This window comes from Anabrus simplex, chromosome 8 (assembly GCF_040414725.1).
Source record: "Anabrus simplex isolate iqAnaSimp1 chromosome 8, ASM4041472v1, whole genome shotgun sequence".
Lineage (NCBI taxonomy): Eukaryota > Metazoa > Arthropoda > Insecta > Orthoptera > Tettigoniidae > Anabrus > Anabrus simplex.
The window spans coordinates 2,058,157-2,082,267 of record NC_090272.1 but is presented as its reverse complement, the minus strand read 5'-3'; the positions used below and the strand labels follow the sequence as shown (position 1 = coordinate 2,082,267).

At 41.6% G+C, this 24,111-nt stretch overlaps 1 protein-coding gene across 1 annotated transcript in view; it reads left to right on the top strand.

The window, feature by feature from the left end:
* The window catches only part of LOC136878949 (lysosomal alpha-mannosidase), a 344,628-nt gene extending 323,443 nt beyond the window's left edge, over positions 1-21,185 (top strand). Inside the window, exon 18 of the mRNA XM_067152580.2 lies at positions 20,912-21,185. Coding sequence (XP_067008681.2) covers positions 20,912-21,124 — 213 coding nt within the window. The 3' untranslated portion in view covers positions 21,125-21,185. The remainder of the gene's footprint in view (positions 1-20,911) is intronic.
* Positions 21,186-24,111: the final 2,926 nt, after the last annotated feature.

Sequence of the window (24,111 nt, the reverse complement as noted above, 5' to 3'; positions counted from 1 at the left end):
TTTTACCCTAGTGATGTTTGCGTACTTCTCGATGCAATTCTTGAATGTACAAGTTTAAACTTGCCGTACTACGCTCTCAGCGTACCTCTCCCGAATTGTGATGTAAGACAGCGTAACGTAAGTACACACACCTCTAGCATAATGTTTATGTAAAGTAGTACCTATCAATACTACTATGCCCCCAGGCTAGCGTGTTGGTAGAATTTGGAATGACAAACCGTTTACAATCATCGCTATTAAGGGCTACCTTACTAATTAAATGAGTGTACAACTGGAGCTTCTTGCTTCTAATGACAGATATTTGCTTATGCAAAACAGGTGGATTACTTTTAATGCAATTGTTATAGTTTTCAAAACTTAGCTGATTCTGAACGACATTCTTTTTAACCCCCTTCAATCTCTTTATTTGTAATTCATTTAAGAGTTTTATGCAATATGACTTGGATTTAGTACCTACAAATGAATCGATAATATTCCCAGCACATTCATCTTTCATTTTACCTAGAACCTTTTTGTTCACTAGCGGTAGATGATATTGATTATCTGCAGGATAGTTACTTGTATCAAACCTACCCAAGTCCGGCTTTATATCATTGTAATAGTCATCAGTTTTGATTTGATAAATAAACGAATCGGTATCTGTGTAGAGCAATTGCGCATTATGCGCGTACTTCTTCATCATATAATCGTAATGGAATTCATACATGAGTGTTTTAGCCAATTCAAGTACTGCAAAGCCGACGTAGGTAGGTTTGTCATACTTAACCTTAACACGATTCATCTGTATAATAACTAAATTCTCATATATGATGGTGCAGCTGTGGAAATTTGGTTTACTTATTAAATAGTTAGCACCATACCTTTTCTTAATATTATCCCAGTTTGTAATCAATTTTACATCAACGCGTTTGTCAACATTCTCCATAGTCTTACCAAACACACTGTTATTCATGAGCTTGTAGAAATCTTTTTCAAACTCGTTAACCGCATTCGTTCTTAAATTATTGTTCAGATCGATATATGGCTTTAGCCACGGTGACTGATTAAATTCTAGTACGCGGTGAATTTTGGATAACTTCAAACCATGCTGCAAACACTGTTTTAAATTTCGGTAATGAATGATATACTTAGATTTATCGCACAAATTAGCAATGAGCATTTTCGTCGTTGATGCAATGTACGGGGGCTTCATATTTTCAGGGCAGAACGGTAGGTCATTATGAGAAGTGTGTAACTCTTTAGGATACTGTAAGTCTACTTCGAGGAAATAGCCTTTATCAGCTTCATCACCTAGGGCGTGTAGCTGTAAAGCATCAATTTCGCACTGCGTCAGCCAGCGGAAACCACTCACCGGTAGATGCTGACTCATCGCCCACCCATACTGATTATTAGCATCGAGGTAAACGATATACTGAGATTCTTGACTGGAATCGAAACTCGGCATGTACTTATTATTAGCCCTCGAATACCGCCCGCTGCACTGACTCAGACCGCCTCGAATAGATGATTTTATAAAGTGCACCATATCGATATCGGTCAGCAGTTCCAAATTCACATGCGTGTGTTTCAACATCGCATCCCAACTTAACCCAGGTGCAGTAAAATACTGACATTGGTCAAGGCTGTAGATGTTCATGCAAACACAGCGAAAATTTTCAAAAACATCAGCTAACAAAAGTACATCTGTCTTTAAATATAAATCGGAGTATTCACCCAGCGTTTGAATGTGGAACTGCTCCCAGATATGTTGTGCATGTAAATAGTCATCATCACTAATATCTGCTGAATTCAGCGAGCTGTAAAAGGATTGTTTCGATGGTAAGGCACGTTCTTCGAGGCGGTCTAAGCAGTCGAGATATTCGTAACAAAAAACACCCTTACGCCGAAGTAAATTAAACTGCGCTTCTTCAGGGAAAACGCGTCGAATTTCCGTAAATTGTTCAGACTGTAAATGACTAGAAAGTTTATCGAGGCTACTCGCCATAATGCGAAACGAGTCAAGGAATCTCAGTTTTATAGAATGCTCAGCATCTACTTTTACAGACTTTGCAAACGCAATGTACCGCTCTTTATTCTGAGGGATTATATCTACTTTTTCATCTGAAGCTCCAAATTGTGAAATGATTAAATGAGAGTCGTAACCAGATAAGTTATGAAAAATTACAGGGATGAATTTAGGAACTCTATACTTAAGATTACAGCTATAATGAGCGGCACATCTGTAGAAACCAGTTAAATGATCATGATCAAAAACTTTAGGGTCATTTTCGGAAAATTCCCCATCACAAATGCTACACTTTGTAGCACGTTCATGATCATTTAACTGAATGTCGGTGAGTGGCTTCATAGGAATATTACTATTCAGAATACGACCGAGACGAACTGCATCACTTTCAAGTCTTTCTAAAAATACTTTAGCAGCATCATGTCCTCGATACAGCTCTAACTTGTTAAGCGTACTATCGTAACTACACTTGATGTAATACGCGAAGCTATACGGGACATGCATGTGCGTAGTATTAGTGAAAGAGTTGTCAGGATTAGGTGAGCATGTGTTGCATGGCGTGAGGATGGCTTCAAAGTCTGCATAAATCACGAACGGTACCCACATCTGCTTGTGAAAATTTGTAAACTTTAAAACATTATTGCCTGTAGTAGGTATCTCTGTACGTACATGATTGCAGTCATTCTTGGAATGCTTCGTTAACTGATCTTCTGTTCTAAAATACTGCAAGCATCCATCACATAGCCACTTTTTACCATTACGTTTTGACAACTGACTGCCAACAAGTCTACTGAGATTTTTAATCCAGCAAAAGTGGCTATTCTCACTGTTTTCAATATAGAGTAAATTAACATGATTACTCTTCTTATGACATGTATAATACAGAGGATCTACTACAGACTTTTTCTCTACACCATACACATTAATACTAATGTTATTTAGTTCCTCAAAGCGCTTAATATCCTTTATCTGCACAGGAAATTCTATACTATCGAAATTTAGCTGCGTTGAATAGTGTGGATAGGATGATGTTCTATATGCCACATTCGATTTAGCAGGATTTAAAGCTGACATCACCGCCCATGCAAAACATGCTTCGTCATTGTTTTGGATGTTTACAACAGCTTCTTTTCGCTGAATCCATGTCGGCAGCTCAATGTGCGAAGATCCACGCATAGGATTGTACTTATTGATGTTAACTTCTAGATAAATTATCTCAACTAAAGCCCACCCTGATTCCTTTTCCTGAAATTCCTCGCTCTTAGTTGAAATAATGTTAGAGACATCCCTAAGTACATCGCCAAAATTAGTCGACTGACTTATGACAAAATTCTTCGTATTAAATGATTTAATGTCCGTTATTTCGGATTCATCCGTTCTTTTCATGTACAAGGCGTAAAGTTCAAAATTAACTTTAAATAAATTATGATTGGACAAAGATTTAGCAAGAAGCTGTTGTACATCCGGTTGAACGCAATTTAAAAAAATTGAAGTGCTCTGAAACTTTTGACTGGTGCGAATTCTGTAACTAGCAATCCTACTTTTAAATGCTGTATTATTTTCCTCGATGTTTGCGTTACTACCACTTCTACACGCATTATTTTTATGCGCATTACTCCGTAAGTGCCCCTGAAAATGCGAAGATGGTACATCAGTTTTACAGTGCTCACAGTGAATAGTTCGAAGTTCATGATTTTTTCTAGGTTTTTACTACTAGTACTTTCTACAGCTACATCAGTAGCTGCACGCTTTTTCCCTACTACTACCTGAGGGCAAGTAGATATTTGATGTACCTCTGCTAAGTGATCCTCATATCGCTCTACGTTAGCGAAATACACACTACAAACTTTACATACAGCAGATGTTATGCTAGGGTGTTTTGATTTCATATGGCGCATGAAGTTATCACGCCTTGCAAACGTTACATTACATTCCTCGCAGCAGGGGAACATCTAAAAAGAGAACGACCGATAGAGATTAGGTGAAAGTAACGGAAGAAACTAAGTTTCAACGTATAGACGTTGGACATGGCTGTGAGTTAGGCCTATAGCATGAGGATTGAAGAGAACGACTAAAGTTACGATGTTCGGAAGAAACCATGTTTCAGCCTGTTGAGGCCAGACATAGCTATGTGTACGTGTTTGAAATTATACCACGTCTATAGTATGAGGATTGAAGAGAACAACTATTTATCAATTGCTTAAAGTTACGATGTTTTAGAACAAACCAAGTTTCAACCCGTTGAGGATGGACATACCTATGTGTACGTGTTTGAAATTATACCACGTCTATAGCGTGAGGATTAAAGAGAACAACTATTTATCAATTGCTTAAAGTTACGATGTTTTAGAACAAACCAAGTTTCAGCCCGTTGAGGACAGACATACCTATGTGTGTGTGTGTGTTTGAAATTATACCACGTCTATAGCGTGAGGATTGAAGAGAACAACTATTTATCAATAGCTTAAAGTTACGATGTTTTAGAAGAAACCAAGTTTCAGCCCGTTGAGGACAGACATAGCTATGTGTGCGTGTTTGAAATTATACCACGTCTATAGTATGAGGATTGAAGAGAACCACTGTTTATGATTAGCTTAAAGTTATGATGTTTTAGAAGAAACCAAGTTTCAGCCTGTTGAGGGCAGACATAGCTATGTGCACGTGTTTGAAATTATACCTCGTCTATAGTATGCGGGTTGAAGAGAACAACTATTTATCAATAGCTTAAAGTTACGATGTTTTAGAAGAAACCAAGTTTCAGCCTGTTGAGGGTAGACATAGCTATATGCGCATCTCGTCTATAGTATGAGTATTGAAGAGAACAACTATTTATCAATAGACTAAAGCTACGAAGTTTTAGAAGAAACCAAGTTTCAGCCTGTTGAGGACAGACATAGCTATACCTCGTCTATAGTATGCAGGTTGAAGAGAGCAACTATTTATCAATAGACTAAAGTTACGATGTTTTAGAAGAAACCAAGTTTCAACCTGTTGAGGGCAGACATAGCTACGTGCACGTGTTTGAAATTATACCACGTCTATAGCGTGAGGATTGAAGAGAACAACTATTTATCAATAGCTCAAAGTTACGATGTTCGGAAGAAACAAAGTTTCAACCTGTTGAGGATAGACATAGCTATGTGCGCGTGTTTGAAATTATACCTCGTCTATAGCGTGAGGATTGAAGAGAACAACTATTTATCAATAGACTAAAGTTACAATGTTTTAGAAGAAACCATTTTCAGCCTGTTGAGTGCAGACATAGCTATGTGCGCGTGTTTGAAATTATACCACGTCTATAGTATGCGGGTTGAAGAGAACAACTATTTATCAATAGCTTAAAGTTACGATGTTTTAGAAGAAACCAAGTTTCAGCCTGTTGAGGGTAGACATAGCTATGTACGCGTGTTTGAAATTATACCTCGTCTATAGCGTGAGGATTAAAGAGAACAACTATTTATCAATAGACTAAAGTTACGATGTTTTAGAAGAAACCAAGTTTCAACGAATAGAGGTCAGACATACCTTAAAATCTTCGCGCTGCAAACTGTTACTCGGATGTATAAAATGCGTGCGTTCAAGCCTGAAACTCGAATGATAATATTCTGGTCGTACCTAAAAAAAAAGAAGAAACATATATGAATGTAGTGTAGGGTGCATCATCTAACCTAGTTATCTTTACAACTCAAAGTTCGAAAACATACCTTAAAAAAAAATGCACGTGCTGCAGACTGTTACTCGGATGAATAAAATTGCGTACTTTCGAACGGTACCTAAAAAAGAACAAACATATATGAATGTAGATGTCTAGCGTAGAAGTTGCTTTGCAAATAAAAAAAGTAACTAACAGTTCTACCTTACCTTAAGATAAAGGCTGAAGAATAATATTCACAGCAGACGGGAGATGTGTGTGTACGTAATAAACGCATACAGAGAACTGTGAGCACTTCGCGCAGACTGCAACGAGTAAATATGTTGCTTGTTACCAAGCGGATGTGAAAAAATCGCTGACAACTGCGGTACAGTCGGAACGAAGTGTTTATGCAACAAGAGCTCCTACCTATAGTCCTGCAGGCTGACGTATTCGAACCTCCTGTTGATGCCGAGGTGTCAGAATTTAAGAGTTCGAGCCTTGGAAAGTTAGCGTGTGATCCTCGACTTCTCGAGGGTACATACGCGGTATTCCTTACCTGTAGGCACTTAAAGCTAGATCATGTTATGACGATCGCGCTGGTCCCTCGCCTAACATTTACGGCTTCCAGTTCGAACCCGCTATCTTCCGAAGTAGCGAGAATGATTGAAGAGTGTTTGAGGGTGATTCATTTGTTGGATGGAGGTGTTAAGCTGGCTTCTTCGGTAGGAGTAGGCTATGTCGGGATATCGATTTAAAATCCTAGTCAGGAGGGGCAACCGGTCGTATAAAACTATGGTGTAAGGCGGGGTGTGCAAAAAAGCTAGCAATAAGTAAGGGCTGTTGATAGGGGTCGTTAAACCTTGTGCAGACTCCTTCGAAAATGATTTTTCGAGTACAAGACTTGACGGTGATTCATTTGTCGGATGGAGGCAATAAGCCTTGTGCAGGCTTCTTCAGTGGGAGTAGGCTATGTGTCGGTACCGGGATATCTAGTTATAAAACCCGCTACAACAAATTTATCCCGTATACTGCGATTTAAAATCCTAGTCAAGAAGGGAAGCCGGTCGTAAAACTATGGTGTATGATCTAAGAGGCGGGGTGTGCAAGAAAGCCAGCATTAAGTAAGGGCTGTTGATAGGGGGAGCGTTAAACCTTGTGCAGGCTCCTTCATCAGGAGAAGCCTACATGCCGGCACCGTGCAGGCTCTTTCGATAGGGGTGTGCTATATGCTCGCACTGTGTGTGTGTGTGTGTTTTAACCTCTCCGTACAATCATGATAGTTTACGTTAGGAACTTACATAGGCTAAATGCTACACATTCCGTAGCAGAGCCGGGAATCGAACTCGGACCTCCGGGGGTAGCAGCTAATCACACTAACTACTGCACTACAGAGGAGGACTATTTCAGAATATTTTACAACCTTAATTGGTACTGTGTTTTAAGAGCTTGAATGCTACTCAGCTAAGAAGACCTTCGCGAGTTACAAGCCGCTTTTTAGCACGCAGTGTCCTCGTTCAAGGTCGAGCCGGAAGATACGTGTACGATTTCAGCTAACACATGCATTCCACACTCGCTCAGAATGACTGTACCGATACTTCAAGGACTGTAGAACAAACCCATAGCCTACAGTTTAGTTTAGCGTGCATGCCTCTCACCCGGTAGTCTCGGGTTCGATTCTCTTAGGAATAAAAATGTGTTTAAATCGCATTAATTTGTTGAGTTACCCTTCCTGATGCAAAACTGGGAGTATCTAACCTCTTACATTATGGTTTTCAACCGGTTGCCCTTCCTGACAACTCGGATTAAGAATCTGTCGAGAATCGGGGGTTTTACAGCTAGCTTAGATTTTAAATCACGAACTATTGTTTTACTGCCGGATGCCCTTCCTGACTAAGATTTTAAATCGCAAGAATTTGTTGAGTTGCCCCCTTCCTGACGCAAAACTGGCAGTATCTAGCCTCTTACACTATGGTTTTCGACCGGTTGCCCCTCCTGACGCTGAAAGACCAGGATTTAGCCAGTTACCCTTCCTGATGTAACAAGACTAGGACTGCACTTGGCTAGAAATAGCCACACAAAATTATTATATAGAAAGAGAATAGATAGGCTGATGACAGCTGTCAGAAAAGCACATAAGTTTGTAAAGCACGTGGAATTTGCCGCCACCGGGGGCGGCACTGTTCTCTCTGGATTAAAAGCTTTGTTTCCAAACAAGAGCACGTGGAATTTGCCGCCACCCGGCAGCACGGTGATTAAAGATGGCGGATGACAGCTAACAGAACTTTTCAAATTACCCGCTACTACAGAGAGCAGCATGGTGCTCTGTTCATTAAAAGATGGCGGATGACAGCTAACGAAATTGCCTCGCATGAGGGCAGCACGGTGCTCTGTTCATTAAAGATGGTGGATGACGGCTAACGAAATTGCCCCCGCATGAGGGCAGCACGGTGCTCTGTTCATTAAAGATGTCGGATGACAGCTAACGAAATTGCCCGCAGCATAGTGCTCTGTTGGTTAAAGATGGCGGGTGACAGCTGTCGAAAGAGCATGTGGCTTTGTAGAGCACGTGGAATTTGCTGCCGCCACATAGAGTGCAGCACTGTTCTCTCTGGATTAAAGATGGCGGATGACAGCTGTCAGAAAAGCGCATAGGTTTGTAAAGCACGTGGAATTTACCGCCACCACATAGAGTGCAGCACTGTTCTCTCTGGATTAAAGATGGCGGATGACAGCCGACGAAATTGCCCGCAGCACAGTGCTCTATTGATTAAAGATGGCGAATGACAGCTGCACGTGGCTTTGTTTCCCAACAAGAGCACATAGAATTTTTCAAATTGCCGCCACTACATAGAGTGCAGCACTGTGCTCTGTTGATTAAAGATGGTGGATGACGGCTGTCAAAAAGGCGGGTGATAGGTGATGAAATTGCCCGCATGTTAGCAGCACGGTGCTCTGTTGATTAAAGATGGCGGATGACAGCTGTCAAAAATGCACATGGCTTTGTTTCCAAACAAGAGCACGTGGAATTTACCGCCACCACATAGAGGGCAGCACTGTGCTCAACGATGGCAGGTGACAGCTGTCAAAAAAGCACGTGAGTTTGTTTTCAAACAAGAGCACGTGGAATTTGCCGCCACCACATAGAGGACAGCACTGTTCTCTCTGGATTAAAGATGGCTGCTTGTCGAAAAGCATTTTTCAAATTATCCGCCACCACATTTCAAAGGTAAGTAGCTAAAGAGGGCAGCACTGTGCTCTATAGATTAATGATGTCGGATGACAGCTGCACGTGGCTTTGTTTATCTCGAGCTAGTGAAGTTAAGTTGGTAACACTAAGGTTTAGGCCCGTCAAGATGGCAGCACTGCCGATGACAGGTGACGCAAGAGGGCAGCACAGTGCTCAAAGATGGCGGATGACAGCTGTCAAAGGTAAGTAGCTAAAGAGGGCAGCACTATGCTCTCTGGATTAAAGATGGCGGATGACAGCTGTCAAAAAAAGCACGTGGCTTTGTTTACCTCATGCTAGTTAGGTTAAGTTGGTACCACTAAGGTTTAGGCCCGTCAAGATGGCAGTACTGAGGTTAGCGATGCGTTGTTGTCTGTCAAAAAGCACGTGGCTTTGTTTACAAATCTGTCAAAAAGCACGTGGCTGTCAAAAAGCACGTGGCTTTGTTTACCTCATGCTAGTTAGGTTAAGTTGGTACCACTAAGGTTTAGGCCAGTCAAGATGGCAGTACTGAGGTTAGCGATGCGTTGTTGTCTGTCAAAAAGCACGTGGCTTTGTTTACAAATCTGTCAAAAAGCACGTGGCTTTGTTTACCTCGCGCTTGTGAGGTTAAGTTGGCTCTACTGAGGTTTAGGCCCGTCAAGATGGCAGTACTGAGGTTAGCGATGCGTTGTTGTCTGTCAAAAAGCACGTGGCTGTCAAAAAACACGTGGCTTTGTTTACCTCATGCTAGTTAGGTTAAGTTGGCACTAGTGAGGTTTAGGCCCGTCAAGATGGCAGCAGTGAGGTTAGCGATGCGTTGTTGTCGATGACAGCTGTCAAAATGCACGTGGCTTTGTTTACAAATTCAAATCTCGCGCCAAAATTCAAATTTCCCGCCAAAATTCAAATTTCCTGCGGGAGGAGGCGGCGGAGGAGGAGGCGGCTGCGGGAGGCGGATGAGGCGGCCGAACTCTCCCATTATACTACTTTCGTGGGTCAGAGTTCGATGTGGCAGTGCGTTCAGAATATGTTTTGGAGATATGTGGATGCCAAGCCCTTTTTTGTATGGTGCTAGCTTCATGTGTAAGCCTTGCCTCGAAATGCAATTGCCTCCATCGTCTTGTTATGACGTTCACTTTGTTGTTTTGCTTCTTCTACTGCCTTAGCAGTGCTTGCCACAGCACTAGTACCACCCGGCGATGACCCTAAAGCTGCTAGTTCAGCAATCAGCGTAGGAAGAAATCCTCCTAGTTTTGGTACATTTGAATGATTGGTGAACGTTTACTAAACATTACTTTGCACTTTGGGTAAATTCTCGCTCTTGCTACACGTGGATTGTATTCCCCTCGAATAGCTTTTCGTGCAGCCTTTACAACTTCTTTCCATCCAACAGTTTTAGGCTTTTCTTCTTCATACCGTATGAATATCGTTGTTTCACCATTCTGTACACGACTTTACTCGTTAAGAGCAAATTATAAACCGGGCGTTACCTCTTGTTTCGTTTTAGTATATTTATTACTATCGCCTACTTTATTATTCAGTTATCGTGAAGATTATAAAGCAGCAATACACACTACCTGTTAGTGACATTGTGCCACATCTCTTACCTAGTTCTACTGCAACAACATAAAGACGGCATGGAACTTCGTTTGCTTTTACTGTTCGATGTATTATATCAAGCCCATCGGGATGTGGGAAGACAAATCTTTCACTTACACTTGTTACTTCTTTAAATGGTATACGCTTCAACTCTATCAACCGCTATATATACTTTTCCACAAATAGTAATGCACGATCTAGTTACAGATGGAATAAAGTATATTGAATTATATTCACATGAACAAGTACGATCATCTGATGATGTGCTTCCCAATTCTCTAATAATCTTTGATGATGTCGCAACAGAACAGCAAAACATTATTCGTGCATACTTTAGAATGGGACGACGTAAATATGTTGATTGCATCTATTTATGTCTAATCTATTCTGGTGAGTCTAAGCAGTGGATAGGCGACAACGCAAATATTATTGTGCTTTTTCGGCAAGATGAACGTGACAAGCGGCATGTGTATGATGATCATGTTAACACTGATATGACATTCAATGACATTAAACGTATGTGTGCTACATGTTGGTCATCACATCGTCGCAGCTTTTTAGTTATTGATAAAGAAAGTTATGTTCAGAATGGACGATATCGCATAGGTTTCGATCATTTTATATATGCATTAACACAGGATTACAGTCACTAATTGATCGAAAACCATGATCATCTAGCAAAGAGATTACAAAACGTATAATGCTTGCTCAAAATAATATTCGATGGAAATTTAAAGAGCTTAAACTTATTCAGGCAGACACAGATTTATATTTGAAAACGAAACTAAGTACACCATTAAAATGAATTTCTAATTCTACTTCATTGTCACAGTCCACTACAAGTTTTCTTTCTATGCAAACATCATATGATAAAGAGAAGCATAAAGAAGAGAAGCATAAACAAGAAGAGCATAAAGATGAAGAGGAGAAGCAAGACATAGAAGAAGAAGAATAAGAAGAAGAACTTAACGATACTTTTCGATCTAAGCGTGTTAAGTTTTTAACTACAGCTGTCATTGCTGAAACTCCTACTACATCAACATAAGATCTTCCACCTTTGTCTGAGGTTATGCCCACGCCAGAGTATCGTAATAAGTTTAGAACTTTTATTAAAGATACCTGTGGATCTCTCTTTGCTCCTTATATAGAAAACCTCTTTACAGGACAAACGGACACTACCTACATTATTCGCTATGAAGACGACTGTTTCTGAATGGGAAATGCAAATTTTAAGATTATAGTAACAGACTTATCAAAAATGTGTTACATATAAACCTACTAAAGGACACTTAGAACTTCTTTTACCATGAATACGTGACAAGCACATAATTTAACACAATGATCTTAAAAGATATGAAGTAAAAATGTTTGCTACTGACACAATACAACGTAATTACAAGAGAACAGAAGCTATAATGCACATGAGAATCATGAGTATCGTGAGTTTATTCTAAGCTGTTTCCGACACATCAACCAACTGCACGTGGTCTTAATGTTAGCTACAAGACTTTGTTGCAGTATGTAGATGTAAGTTTCTCGTTAAACGATTACAACTTCTAAGATCATTGCAGGATGATGGTCACAGAGGTCACGCATCATAAATTCTAGAATTAGAATTACGACATGCAGGTATTATTCTGTAATGCCTCGTCAAGAGAAGATCTCACCTGTAAAGGTAAACATCGCACACGAGTTACATAAACCAGCACGTCGCACCTACTGTCGCAGACGCGTTATTACACGTGGAAAAGATGATCTCTGGCAAGCAGACTTAGTAGAAATGATTTCATATGCCTCTTGCAATAAGGAGTATAAGTATGTACTTAATGTTATCGATGTGTACTCGAATTTTTGCTGTTGCATAACCTGTATGTTCTAAGACTGCAGCTCAAGCCTAAGACGCAGTTCGACATATTGTTGAAGGATCGAAACGCTGCCCAAGCCTTCTTCAAACCGATCAAGGTAAAGAGTTTTACAACAAGGATTTTTCTTCTTACCTCAAGTTACTTGGCATTCATTACTACTCTACTTTTAGCAGTCTCAACGCAAGTGCTGTAGAATGTTTTAATCGAACACTCAAAACAATGTAGTGGCGAGAAAATACAGCACAAGACTCATACCGTTGTATTAACCTGCTTCCTAGACTTGTGTCTACCTGCAACTATACACTTCATCGCACTATCGCGATAAAGCCAAGTCTTGTTTCAAAGAATACACCACGCCTAGATAGTATTCATCTTGTAATAAAAACGGCTGATCCGCGCCGCCATCGCTTTAAAGAAGGTGATTTCGTTCGCATCAGCAAACACAAGTCTATCCTTGCAAAGGGTACACCAGTAAGTGGAGCATTGACATTTTTCAAATTAGGAGTGTTAAACTTACTAATCCCCACGAACCTACTGCGCTAGCGTAGCAGGGGGAGAGGTGATACTCCCTCGTGGCGCGTCCCAGGTGGCGGATAGGGGTGTCCTAACCAGCTTGCCGGCGGGCTTGAGGGAAATGAAATTCCTCTCGGGGACCAAACACACAACCTCCTGTGGGTGGGGGACGCAGACGAAGAATACACCGACGGTATCCCTGCCTGTCGTAAGAGGCGACTAAAAGGGGCGACCAAGGTGTGATTGGATTAGAACCATGAAACTACTTGTGATTACTGCCACCACGCGGGGAACACCATAACACCATGGGACTCGCGCATCGTACCACTATGTTAGGTACCAAATAGGTTTTTGATTTGTAGCAATCAGGAGCACCATGCGGTCAAGCTTATACGGTACCTGAGATTAGAAGCACTACATGAGCGTCAACAGGGTCCTGGCTTGCCTGTGATTAGTACCCACTATATAAGGAACACCACGGGACATTACGAGTCCCTGTGGTTAGTACACTTATGTGATGAAAACCATAGGTTTGCGTTGTCTGTAAATGGCGCCGCTATGTGTGGAACACCATCGGTCTGTTACCTGTGCGAATTTCATTACCTGTTAGTAGTACCATAATGTGTGGAATACCGCGAGTCTACGATACTTTTGATTAGTACCGCACCATGTCAAATACCATGGTTCTACTTTCCAAGCGATAAGTACCATTATGAGAGGCCATGACCTATAGTTTGGACCCCTTTATTATGCAAGCATCATCAATTCATTATTGAGCTATAGAAACAGTCCCTTGGTCAGTCGGGAGGTTGTGGATTCGGATCCCACTGGTGCCCGGCTGGCCATTTTTGTTCTGTACTTAACATCTCTTCAACACGTACTACATGTACGTAGCACGACCTAATACGTTGAAAGTCTGTTTCGATTACAACCCGGTCGTCAAAAGTCAATATTCAGTATTACAATTGTTTTTTCTCAATTTCTGAGACTGAGGCGTTGCGGGTCGTCTCCACTGATTGTTTTAACTTCATATCCATCCGTTCATTTTTCATCCTCACGCTTTGAATTCTGGTCAGTGGAGGATTTTGGAAATTTATTTTGTCATTGCATTTCGTCTCATTTCGTATCTTCAGGGGCCGATGATCTAGATGTTAGGCCCCTTAAAACAACAAGCATCATCATCATGAAGTTTACTAATCCAGTTACGTATTTTCATTGCGATCTCACGGGACAGCCAATTAAAGGAGGATTCTACATCGAACAAGTGCAGAAAGCAAATTACCCTGTTCACTATTTAATCGAACGTGTTATTCGACGTTGCGGAAATAAGCTGTATGTTAAATGGCTTTGTTTTAATATCAACTTCAATTCATAGGTTAATAAATAGGATGTACTTTAAATCTTATGCTTTTTATTCTCGAACCTCTACCTCTCCTTTCTTCTAAGTCAACACATAGCTACATTATTACTGCTAGATAATTTAGGACATGCTGTAGGATAGGATTATATTAAACAACCCCTCTAATATGTTTTGAGAATTTATATTGATTTAGTACATACTGAAACAGGAATGCCCTGTCGGCATTCGCGTTTATCTATTAGGAGAATGCGCTGACACCCGACTGTATGGATTCAAAAAGAGCGCCGAGCGTGCAGGCATCATGGGTGACAATATGCAAGCAAGGGCTGCTACGGAGTGCCAGCCAAGGCCAAGTGATGTCACACCGAAAGTTCTATTTGAATCGATGGCATTTCATCAATAACGGAGGGTCAGATCGCGATTTGAAGAACGTCACCTTATAGGACTGGACAACAAAAGCTACTGCCCAAAATTTCACGAAAATCGGCGGAAGGATGGCCGAAATACGATTTTTTCAGAAGCTCATATTTTCAGTCTCGCCATCCGACCTTGTACAATATAACGGGGTCGCCAGCCTCGAGGAGATCAGTGTGTCAGTGTGTCATAGTTCGTGAGCGAGCACTTCGTCGTGAATCAGCTGTCTCGTTATTCGGGCTGTTGATGTGGTAGAGTTCGTTACTCTGCCCGGTTAAGGACCGGTGGTTGAAAGTACGTGACACGAGTGTTGAAAAGCCTTCTCCGCGGACTTTAACTTCGCATATAATATCGGTCTGTCGAGCCGAGTAACATTATTTCGTTTTGCGAATTTTGTGTTAAAGAGACTGTACAGTAATCATTAGATATTTTGAAACTGTGCTTAAAGGACTTAGGCATAAAGACTGTGCTTTAGTTGTTTCCTGTCCAAGAGACGGTATTAGGTTGTTTCGTGATATTGTGCCCTAGTGATAGTACAATTCTCTTCATGGACAGTGTTATTTGTTTCATAAAAGACAGTGCCAACCTTTCTTTCAAAGACTGTGTCAATTCACTCCGTGAGAAAAACAGTGTGGACATTTTCTTTCCATAAGACTGTGCCAACTTTCAGTTTCAAAAGACTGTATTAATTCACTTCGCAGAACAGTGCTAACATTTTCTTTCATAAGACTGTGCCAACTGTTAGTTTCAAAAGGCTGTGTTAATTCACTTCGCAGAACAGTGCTAACATTTTCTTTCATAAGCCTGTGCCGATATTTCCTTTCAAAGACTGTGCTGATTGGTGAAATAAGGTGCCTTTATTTCTTTTCAAGGGACTCTGTTAATTCGCCTCATAAAGACTGTGTCTGCACTTACGTGTAAAACTGCGCCTCAGTGGAAAATTTATCTCTGTGTCGTAATAGAACTTGGTTCTCTTTCACAAGACCATGTAATAAACTGTTTTATTTTTCGGTCTCCGCATAAACTTTAATTTATTTCTACGCGTGCGTGTTCTAGAACATTGCATGTGCTCGTTACAAACAGTACAAAGACTGTGTCCTTAGGAGTTATTTTTCTTTTCGCACTGAGATTACGTGAAGTGGTAAACAGTTGTATCTCAGAAAGTTCCAGATTATTTTCGTTACCTATCACTTCGAGTGCGCCAGTGACTATTGCACGAAAAATATTAATTATTTTCGCAGAATTGTGATTGTGAATTCGTCTCTTTTCCAAAAGTGGAATTTGTTCGACCAGTAAACAGTGTCTCGCACTGCAGTGCGGTAGAGAAATGTCGCATCAGATTCTATTGACATTCTGTAGAAAAGTTTTACATTTCTCTACTCCCTTCATGGAACTTAGTGGAATACAAAACTAAACAACTACTCCACACTGCACTATCATCAGACGACCGCCCCAGGTCCAAGTCTCCTTCAACATCAAGGGCTAACAACCGCTGTTGGACGACGCAGACACCGATGCCGCAGGACGACGCCTTCTTCACATCATTGAGGACATTCAGAAATTCGTCTGTAAAAGCTGATATGATTTCTATTTCTTTTTTAATAAACTGCAAGTTCCACTTTGAAAATGAACTCATTTCACTACCTTTCTCTCGTACTCTCTATAGCATGAACCGTACACGCCTTGGCGGTAATCCATGCTCTCCACAAAGCTGAAGTACGGGCATTCCTGTTTCAATATACATTTTATTCCTTCAAGTAAATCTGTTTTGTCCTTTCTTTATTTTACTGTCTTCTCTGTTTAATGCCACTACCTAGTAACAATTTTACTTTTATAGCACCGACAACGACAAGTGCTGCTATCTACTCAGCAACTGAAGCACTAGGTGACGACTTACGTTGCATAGCTTTACGAAGCAGATTTTGATCAGCTATACGTCTTAGATCAGGATTGTTTTGTCGATAAGCAATATTTTGCTCTTTGCAGTCAGCATCTAACATATTCATAATAGTTTCACCACGTTCCAAGCGGACGTCTAATCGTCTTCCAGGGCCTCAATACTCGTAACTAGGAAGATGTAGCTCGAAGGGAAGAAGATCAATCGCCTTATTGATGAGTCCATGCCCAGCATGCTTCCTCACCTTTCTCTCAGCACATTTCTTCACCTTTTTATAACAACTTGTTTACTCTTTTCGCAGCCATGATAAGTGTATATAAGCGATGACAACTCATTAGTTTTAGGTCCGTGATACAGTTTAATGAGTTGACATGTACGACTCTGTCTCACTGAAGGTCTCCCATCTAGACTCACTTGATCATGATGTAAACTACATGTTTGAAGCTCTGGCAAAACAGAATCTTGAATCCACTCACGAGGCACCTTATCCCAAATCTTCTTTACAGCATTCGCAGCTGCATTAACCACAAATGTCAACTCTTCTTCAGTAAAAGTGTTTAGGTCCTTTTTGCATGGATACAACTTTACGATTGCCTTTTCAACTGAGTTACACTTAGTATCCGTTAGAAATGACATGATGTCTTTACAAATGTTTCTTTTACACTAAGGTTATTTCGACACTGCAGTTTACCTCCCGGCATGCACTGCAACACAACCAATCAAAGAGCATGCATACATGTTGTAAAGACTCTTTACTTGTTTCTCTACTATGGTCCTTAAGAAGAGTTTTAAATGATAGACACAATAATTCATGCATGTCGATAATTTCACACGATTATGGCAGACACTCACGCAACCATTTCTTCTATTCACAACCCTTTAAAAAAAGATCTGGTCTTGACAAACATGCGTTCATCATTAAACATAGAAAACGATAAGGTATTCCTTCTTCGTCCCACTGCAAACCTAAATAATTTTCTATCCATTGAGTCTGCTTTTTATCTTCATCTGTTTCCTAACAGTAAGGGAAAGGTGGACTAAATACTAAAGTAACAAGTTTTGGTGCCCACAATACACAGCCACCTCGTTAAACACAAATTTGTTGCCGTTTACTTTGAAGCCTTGTACATCAACCATCAATGATCTCGTCGTGTTAGAATAGAGCGCTCTCCTCCTTATCTTGTATCTTGGAGACTAAAGAAAAATTATCAATTATATCATCTATAAAGGCTTGAGTCAATAAGTAACATTCATAACGAACAATTCTAAACGTGCATAACTGTGATGACGTCATCACCCCCAAAATTAAAAACAGAATAATAGCACGTGCTCACTCCTGTCATGCGTAAAGACATAAGCTTAAGATCGCGTCCTTACACTAAGGCATGTTTAGACTTGGAGACAAGAGACTATGCCCCGTAAGATAAGAAGCAAGAGGAGGAGGAGAAAGAGAAGGCTATAACAGCCTCTGTACGGCGGCCATCTTGCGCAGTAGGCCCCTGTGCCAACTTTCTATATACCTTAAGAGTCTGTGTATAGCGCCATCTTACGCAAGCATCCTTAGGCCGTCCCATGAGAGCCTATGTGTAGGTGCCATCTTGCGTAGTAGGCCCCTAGGCCATCTCATCTTGCGCAAGCGCCCCTAGGCCGCCTCATAAGAGCAGCCGCCATCTTGCGCAAGCCCCCGTAGTCCATCCCATAAAAGTATATGTATAGCCGCCATCTTGCGAAAGCATCCCTAGGCCGTGTCATAAGAGTCTGTGTATAGCCGACATCTTGGGTAAGTGTCGTAAGGCCGCCTCATAGCCGCCATCTTGCGCAAGCGCTCCTAGTTCGTCTCATAAGAGCCTATGTAAAGCCTCCATCTTGCGCAAGCGGCCCTAGGCCGTCTCATAAGAGCCTATGTATACCAGCTATCTTGCGCAAGCCGCCCTTAGGCCATCTTGGCACAGCCGCCATCTTCCGCAAGCGCCCTTCAGCCGTCTCATAAATAAGACCTTATGTATAGCCGCTATCTTGCGCAAGCGGCCCTAGGCTGCCTCATAAGAGCAGCCGCCATCTTGCGCAAGCGCTCCTAGTCATCCCATAAGAGTATATGTATAGCCGCCATCTTGCGCAAGCATCCCTAGGCCGTGTCATAAGAGCCTATGTATACCAGCTATTTTGCGCAAGCCGCCCTTAGGCCATCTTGGCACAGCCGCCACCTTCCGCAAGCGCCCTTCGGCCGTCTCATAAATAAGACCTTATGTATAGCCGCTATCTTGCGCAAGCGGCCCTAGGCTGCCTCATAAGAGCAGCCTCCATCTTGCCCAAGCGCTCCTAGTCCGTCTCATAAGAGCCTATATAAAACCGCCATCTTGCGCAAGCGGCCCTAGGCCGTCTCATGAGAGACTATGGATAGCCGCCATATTGCGCAAGCACCCCTAGGCCGTCTCATAAGGAGCTGTATATAGCTGCCATCTTGTGCAATTCGCGTTAGAAAAGGCAACTTGCCGTAAAACTAAGGTTAAGCCCCTCAAGATGGCGGATGTGATGTTAGGCTTGCTCTATTCGGTGTCGGGAAGGGCATCTAGCTGTAAAACTGAGATTAGGCCCCTCATTATGGCGAGTGTGAGGTTAAGCTCGCTCTCATATGCAAAATCCGCTAATCGACATTGCACACCTACTATACTATGGGTCAAAGACCTCGGGCCACAACCTCATTGCTCCCCTTCTAGGGATCAATGACCTCGGAGGGCAGATCCTCCGTGGCTGTGGGACTGTCACAGCTCTACTACTCCCGTTACCTCCTTCCCCGTAATTGAAATATTGTTATAAGTTGTTACCTAGTTTTGATTCAAGTATGGCGTTTGTTAATACCAGTTTTAGTTTTCAGTAGGTTTCGCGAGATACGTCCACAAAGGAATGCACAAAATTAATGGAAAGTGAATTATCCGTAGCAATATAGATGTTATCGATAAAATCGCGAGTGACGTAGATCTAGAGAGAATCTTCAGCTCGAGTTTTATTTACTGTGGCGAATATCTACAAAAATTAGTTATAATAAAAGTGCATAAATCTAAAACAAACCAGGTTTTCATTAGAGGGAACACAATTTTTAGCACGAATGTACAGTTTAACATCTGAAATTTCATCTTACTTTATCCGTATTGAACTAAGTTTACAAATAGTTATAAAATCTGAAAGGATCCACCTATTCAATGCAAAAACAATTTTATCTGATTGTATTACATCATAATCACTTTATTAGCTGTCTACTAGTTTCGATTCTTTTACAACACGATCATAAACTGCGTTGAAGTAAAGAGAAACCGGCAATTAATGTCAACATTATTTACACAACTTATTCCTTTAGACATTACATTAAATTATAAATAGATAAAATTGACTTGTATCGCTACCAGTTAACAAATTTATAGGTTAAAAAACAGTTTAAAACAAGGTTTTCCGTCTTAGGGTACTGAGTTCGATCATTTTTTACAATTGGTGTTGCTAAACTACTATTTCTACACCTTGTGTGTCATATCTATGTCTCTGATATTCAAGATCAGTAAAATTGACTAAGTTGAAAGGTGTAGGTCTATATTCAATATTAAATTATTCTTGTTGCTATTGAAATTTTACATTATAAACATATTACACCAATGAAAACTCATTGTGTTGACATTCATTATGATATATACAATAAAATGTGCCAAATTCTAAAACTAGGTGCCGGAGGCCGAAGTGTTTTCTTATTATGCTTAGGTGTGTTGTAACCTGATATGGTGGAACTGAAACAAGTATGTTATAAAGTCTATGCTTTTCAGTTCAATATTGGGTCCCTGCAAAATGATGAAAACACTTTAAACAAAGGGAGATGTAATACAAACCCTGTCAAACTGTTAAGCTTACGTTTTTGTAGAACTCCCCTCTAGACTTAACCCGGCGGTTGTTACATAACGAGTGGGGCCTGACGCCGAGAAGCGTAGTAAGGGTAGCGGAAAGAGTCGCCTGCGGAGCGATGGTGAAGGAGGGGTCCAAAGGACGTTGCGGACAAAAACAATAACACGAAAAACTATTACGTAATCCACGAAGAACAGTAGTATTTCTTGGCAACTTTATATTTGTCAACAACGTAATAAAAAAATAAAAAACCCTTGGTTTTACTGGAATTTCATTTAGATTAAGATTGGCATTTAAATATTGAGCCAAGTGTATGAAACACGCCTCTGTAACGTACTGTTTTACTTTTGCATTATAATTGTCTCGGGCGCAGTCTGCAAATATTTTGACTGCTGTCTTCGTAAATTACCGTAGATGTAATACTGAAGATGTTTGAGTGTGCACGTAGATGCGATCTTGTTGATTGGTTCAAGTTCCTTGTTGCACAAACCAAGGACGTGTAAACTGAAGACATGTAATGTTCCTTTCCAGGACTTGTTCACGCCGTTCCCTATCCTCGGCGTGCGAGAGATGACACTGGGAGGGAACGAGTATATTTGTGACTTGAAGAGGATGGACTGGTCGTACGCCAATAAAGTATGCAACAAAAGTAGACCCATCTGCTCGAGGAAGAAGACTACATCCACAAGAATCGTCCTCAAACCAATGGACATACGTACTTTTATAGTCGAGATCAAGAATTAGTATTCCAATAACTGTTCTGTCTTTCAATTTCAACTACTCTTTTTCAATCTGTCCTTTCATACTCACGATATGTCGGATTTTGTAGCAAAAATAGTCGTAATAATAAACCAACTCCTTACTTTAAAATGTCGTTCAAAATGTATTTTTAAAGTTCTTTTGGGCCACCTGTGAAGCACGGTGCTTGTGCTTTAGCTGTTGTCGATGTTTGCCGCTTCTTTTGTTCTTGAAGGCGGATTTTCCTGCTAATTTCTTGCTGGGACTTTGAGCTTTGCTGTTGGCCCACTCATCCTTGATTATCTTGCTGAACTATATCTTGGCTAGTTTTATTTTAATTTTCCGTTACGTATAATTTACTTTTACGTGAAAGAAAAACAATACGGAAGCCGTTCACGTAAACGTAAATTAAATAACGGAAAATTAAAGGAAAATAAACAAGTTCGTTAGATTGTCCCTTAATAATAATAATACAAACTACCAAAAAGAAACTAAACCAAACCAAATGCTAAGAACGAGAGAAAAGGTATGGATCAGCTTCCTATTGTCCGTACGTGCCACCTATCTCCGAAGAGATAGTAAGGATCCTGGGATGCCGGTGCGCCTTTGCACTCCTCTGTCCGCGATTACGTGATAATGTTTGAAGAGTTTTTCTTGCTTGTGGTTAAAGATAGTGGTGTCCGATGATCCAGATGGCACAGCGACCAATACGATTTCGGTATGTGGTAGGTCCGGATGGTCGCCCAACCATGTACTGACCACGCCCAAAGTTGCTTTTGGGGTTGCAGCAGGAATGTACGCAGTGACTCGTATTATATGAATTAATGGAATTTATATGTGTAATACTAGTATGCAGGAGTTATAATTTATATCGGCATTTAGCGGCGCACGTCGCCTCCACTCCAAGAAATTGGTGTGTTTTTACTTATGGGAAGGTGAGATTTTCCTTATCAGATTTTGACAGGGTATTGCTTGGGGGTTACTGGTTAAGTTTTCCAGAGTCTCGGCTACTCAATCCACCGAGGGGGCACCTGGGTTTGATGCTGATGCTTGTTGTTTTAAGGGGCCTAACATCGAAGGTCATCGGCCCGCCCCTGGGTTTGGTCTATTCTGGCTGTTTAGGAGGCTGGGGATTAGTAATAGTAGATTATTAGTTTCTAGGTTGGCGGGGAAGGAGTGGAGGGGTAGGGGTTGTTTGCGAGGGTATTTAATTTTCTGAAGTACGGGAAGCCAGGAAACGTGGCAGCGAGACTACCATGACAGTTCGCGCATCTCGCCTGGTCCCCAAGCACCTTGCATTCAGGTTGGTGGTGAGGACCGCTACACCTGTTGCTGCTTGACTTCTGAGGCGTGTTTAGAGTACGTTTCTTCTCATTAGCAGCTTGTGTGGTTTATGTATGGATGGCTGTGATGTCAACAGTTGATTGTGTGGATTTATTGGCAGAAGGGAGCGGAGGGAGTGATGGATATGGTTTGAGTTTGTGAATCGTAGGTAGGAGATGTTATTTAAGAGGATTTTTCTGGGGTGGCTTGGAATGGTTTTTCTTTTGTACGTGGGTAAACTTGATCATTAGTACAGCCCATGGACCGCTATTCACACAGACGCGTAACGATTGTCCTTTGTTTTCTCGCTCGCGGCCTTCCTGGAAAGGATGTTCTGCAGCAGTGCTCAGTGCTGCCAACCTCTATACTTAGGAACTATGCTTCGAATTGTTGCCCGTTCTTGCCGTCCGCGAAGCGGACTTAGGCCCCTATTTTCGTATACGGTTAGGACAGGATCTAGGCAAGACCATTGGTCTGGAAGGTTAGGATTCTTGCCGTGGACAAGACCATTGGTCTGGACGGTTAGCATTCTTGCCGTGAACAAGGCCATTGGTCTGGACGGTTAGAAGCCGCGAAGCGGCGTTAGGGCCCTTCTTTCTCATACGGTTAGGATAGGATCTAGGCAAGACCATTGGTCTGGACGGTTAGGATTCTTGCCGTGGGCAAGACCATTGGTCTGGACGGTTAGAAGCCACGAAGCGGCGTTAGGGCCCTTGTTTCTCATACGGTTAGGACAGGATCTAGGCATGACCATTGGTCTGGACGGTTAGGATTTTTGCCGTGAATAAGGCCATTGGTCTGGACGTTTAGAAGCCGCGAAGCGGCGTTGGGGCCCTTGTTTCTCATACGGTTAGGATAGGATCTAGGCAAGACCATTGGTCTGGACGGTTAGGATTCTTGCCGTGGACAAGACCATTGGTCTGGACGGTTAGAAGCCGCGAAGCGGCGTTAGGGCCCTTGTTTCTCATACGGTTAGGACAGGATCTAGGCATGACCATTGGTCTGGACGGTTAGGATTTTTGCCGTGAATAAGGCCATTGGTCTGGACGTTTAGAAGCCGCGAAGCGGCGTTGGGGCCCTTGTTTCTCATACGGTTAGGATAGGATCTAGGCAAGACCATTGGTCTGGACGGTTAGGATTCTTGCCGTGGACAAGACCATTGGTCTGGACGGTTAGAATTTTTGCCGTGGACAAGACCATTGGTCTGGACGGGTAGAAGCCGCGAAGCGGCGTTAGGGCCCTAGTTTCGTATACGGTTAGGATAGGATCTAGGCAAGACCATTGGTCTGGACGGTTAGGATTCTTGCCGTGGACAAGACCATTGTTCTATCTTTATTGTTGTTCCGTATTGTACATTGTTTTCTTCACATGTTAGATTTACTTGCGGTTTTATTGTGCTGCGGTTGGTAACGGATTATCATCAACATACTTGACGGGAAGGAGATCACGTGCCACTTTACATTGGCCAATAAGAATACAAGTTCCTACTTCAGAAATGAACATGGCGTGTAATAATCTTCATTAGGTTATAAAAGTAAATATCCTTTTTGCGGCGGGATGGTGGGTTAATGGACATCGCAAAGAACACAGCTCTCCTCTGAGACGTTCTCCAAGTAAGATTTCACTAATTCCACTCACTTGTAACATTACAAATTACGCCGGTCTACGGG